The 1334-nt window shown below is 47.5% G+C and overlaps 1 protein-coding gene across 1 annotated transcript in view; it reads right to left on the bottom strand.

Annotated features, from left to right (window-relative positions):
* Window positions 1-639, bottom strand: part of LOC137617545 (uncharacterized) — a 1035-nt gene extending 396 nt beyond the window's left edge. The window contains exons 1-2 of the mRNA XM_068347558.1: window positions 500-639; window positions 1-244 (exon numbers count right to left, since the gene is read on the bottom strand). The exon at window positions 1-244 is cut by the window's left edge and continues 396 nt beyond it. Coding sequence (XP_068203659.1) covers window positions 1-244; window positions 500-639 — 384 coding nt within the window. The remainder of the gene's footprint in view (window positions 245-499) is intronic.
* Between the last annotated feature and the right edge of the window lie 695 nt (window positions 640-1334).

The following is a 1334-nucleotide window of genomic DNA, read 5'->3' as shown; positions in this document are numbered from 1 at the left end:
AATTGGATGTCTTTCGCTTGGAGAGATATTTGCCGAAGATAACCTACCTCCAACGCACAGAAGCCCATTTCTCAGGATTGGTTTCAACCTTCTTAGGGAGCTAGAGGCCCTAATAGTTCCTCCCTTCTCAAGGCTCTCTATATCTATCTCGTAATCAACACGCTGTGTTACCTGCACTACCACCGTCTCTGCCAAGCTAATAATTTCGGTGGACAAATGCATATCTAGCTCAATGAGCAGCTGCCTGTGTTTGTAAATAATGTACCTAGCAAATAGCAACAACCACCCAAAGCTCCAAGGAGCTTGATCCACCTGGAATAGTGGTGGATGATTTTATACATACCTGTTTGCCTGATGTCCATCCCAATCCTGAAACTAATTATTTGGTAGCCTCTAGTTCCTGTTGGTCTTATCTCACGCTTAACTTCTAGTCCTTTCACACCATCTGACATTTGAGCTGGCTCAGTTGGCCAGAAACACTCCTCCTTCAACTTTTCACCTTTCGGACTGCTTGGAACGTGTTGCATCGTCTGCTGGGTTCCACTCAGAGTTAACATTCCTCCACTCTTTCTTATCACTGCCCTCCCTTATCATAGAGGACACGGTTTGCCACAAATGTCTGGTATCTGGCCTGATCATTTTCTAATATATTGCAAGACGGTTGTTGAGTCGGTCCAATAATAGACCCCATCTACCCTGAAATCTATCATGGTCAGAATAGTGCTTCCAAGTCTTACGGCCAGTACCGCTGCACTAAGTTCTAGGCGGGGCACTGAAACATGCTTCAATGGTGCTACCCTTGCCTTTCCCAGGATGAATCTGCAAGATACGTTTCCCCACGGATCCGAGACCCGCAAGTATGCCACTACTCCCAAAGCCATGACACTTGCATCCGAGAACAAATGCAACTGTACTAGAGTGGCCGATTCCCATGGAATAACCTTCAAGCTTCTGGGCACACTTGTCCCGCTGGTCTGGCTCAGCTTCTTTGCCCACGCCTTGATGTGGTCCGTAGTGTCAGAGTCCAATTCCATGTCCCAAGCTATCTTTAATCGGCAGAGGTCCTGCATGATGACCCTACCCTCGATTAAAACTGGCGCCAATATTCCGAGTGGATCGCAAATCGAGGCTATGGCTGACAACAGGTCCCGCTTAGTCCTTGGAACTGATATTAGCTATGCTTGGACACCCAATTCATCAGTGGACAAGTCCCACTGTACTCCTAAAGCCTTTGTCTTACGTGACTCTGATCCCTCTATAAGCTCTGAGGTGCTCCTACTGTACCACTCCCTCGGGATGGATGACATAACCTCCACACAAGGGCTGCTGAACTT

This window comes from Palaemon carinicauda, chromosome 23 (assembly GCF_036898095.1).
Source record: "Palaemon carinicauda isolate YSFRI2023 chromosome 23, ASM3689809v2, whole genome shotgun sequence".
Taxonomy (NCBI): domain Eukaryota; kingdom Metazoa; phylum Arthropoda; class Malacostraca; order Decapoda; family Palaemonidae; genus Palaemon; species Palaemon carinicauda.
Note: the sequence above shows the minus strand (reverse complement) of the source record. Positions and strands in the feature narration are given on the sequence as shown.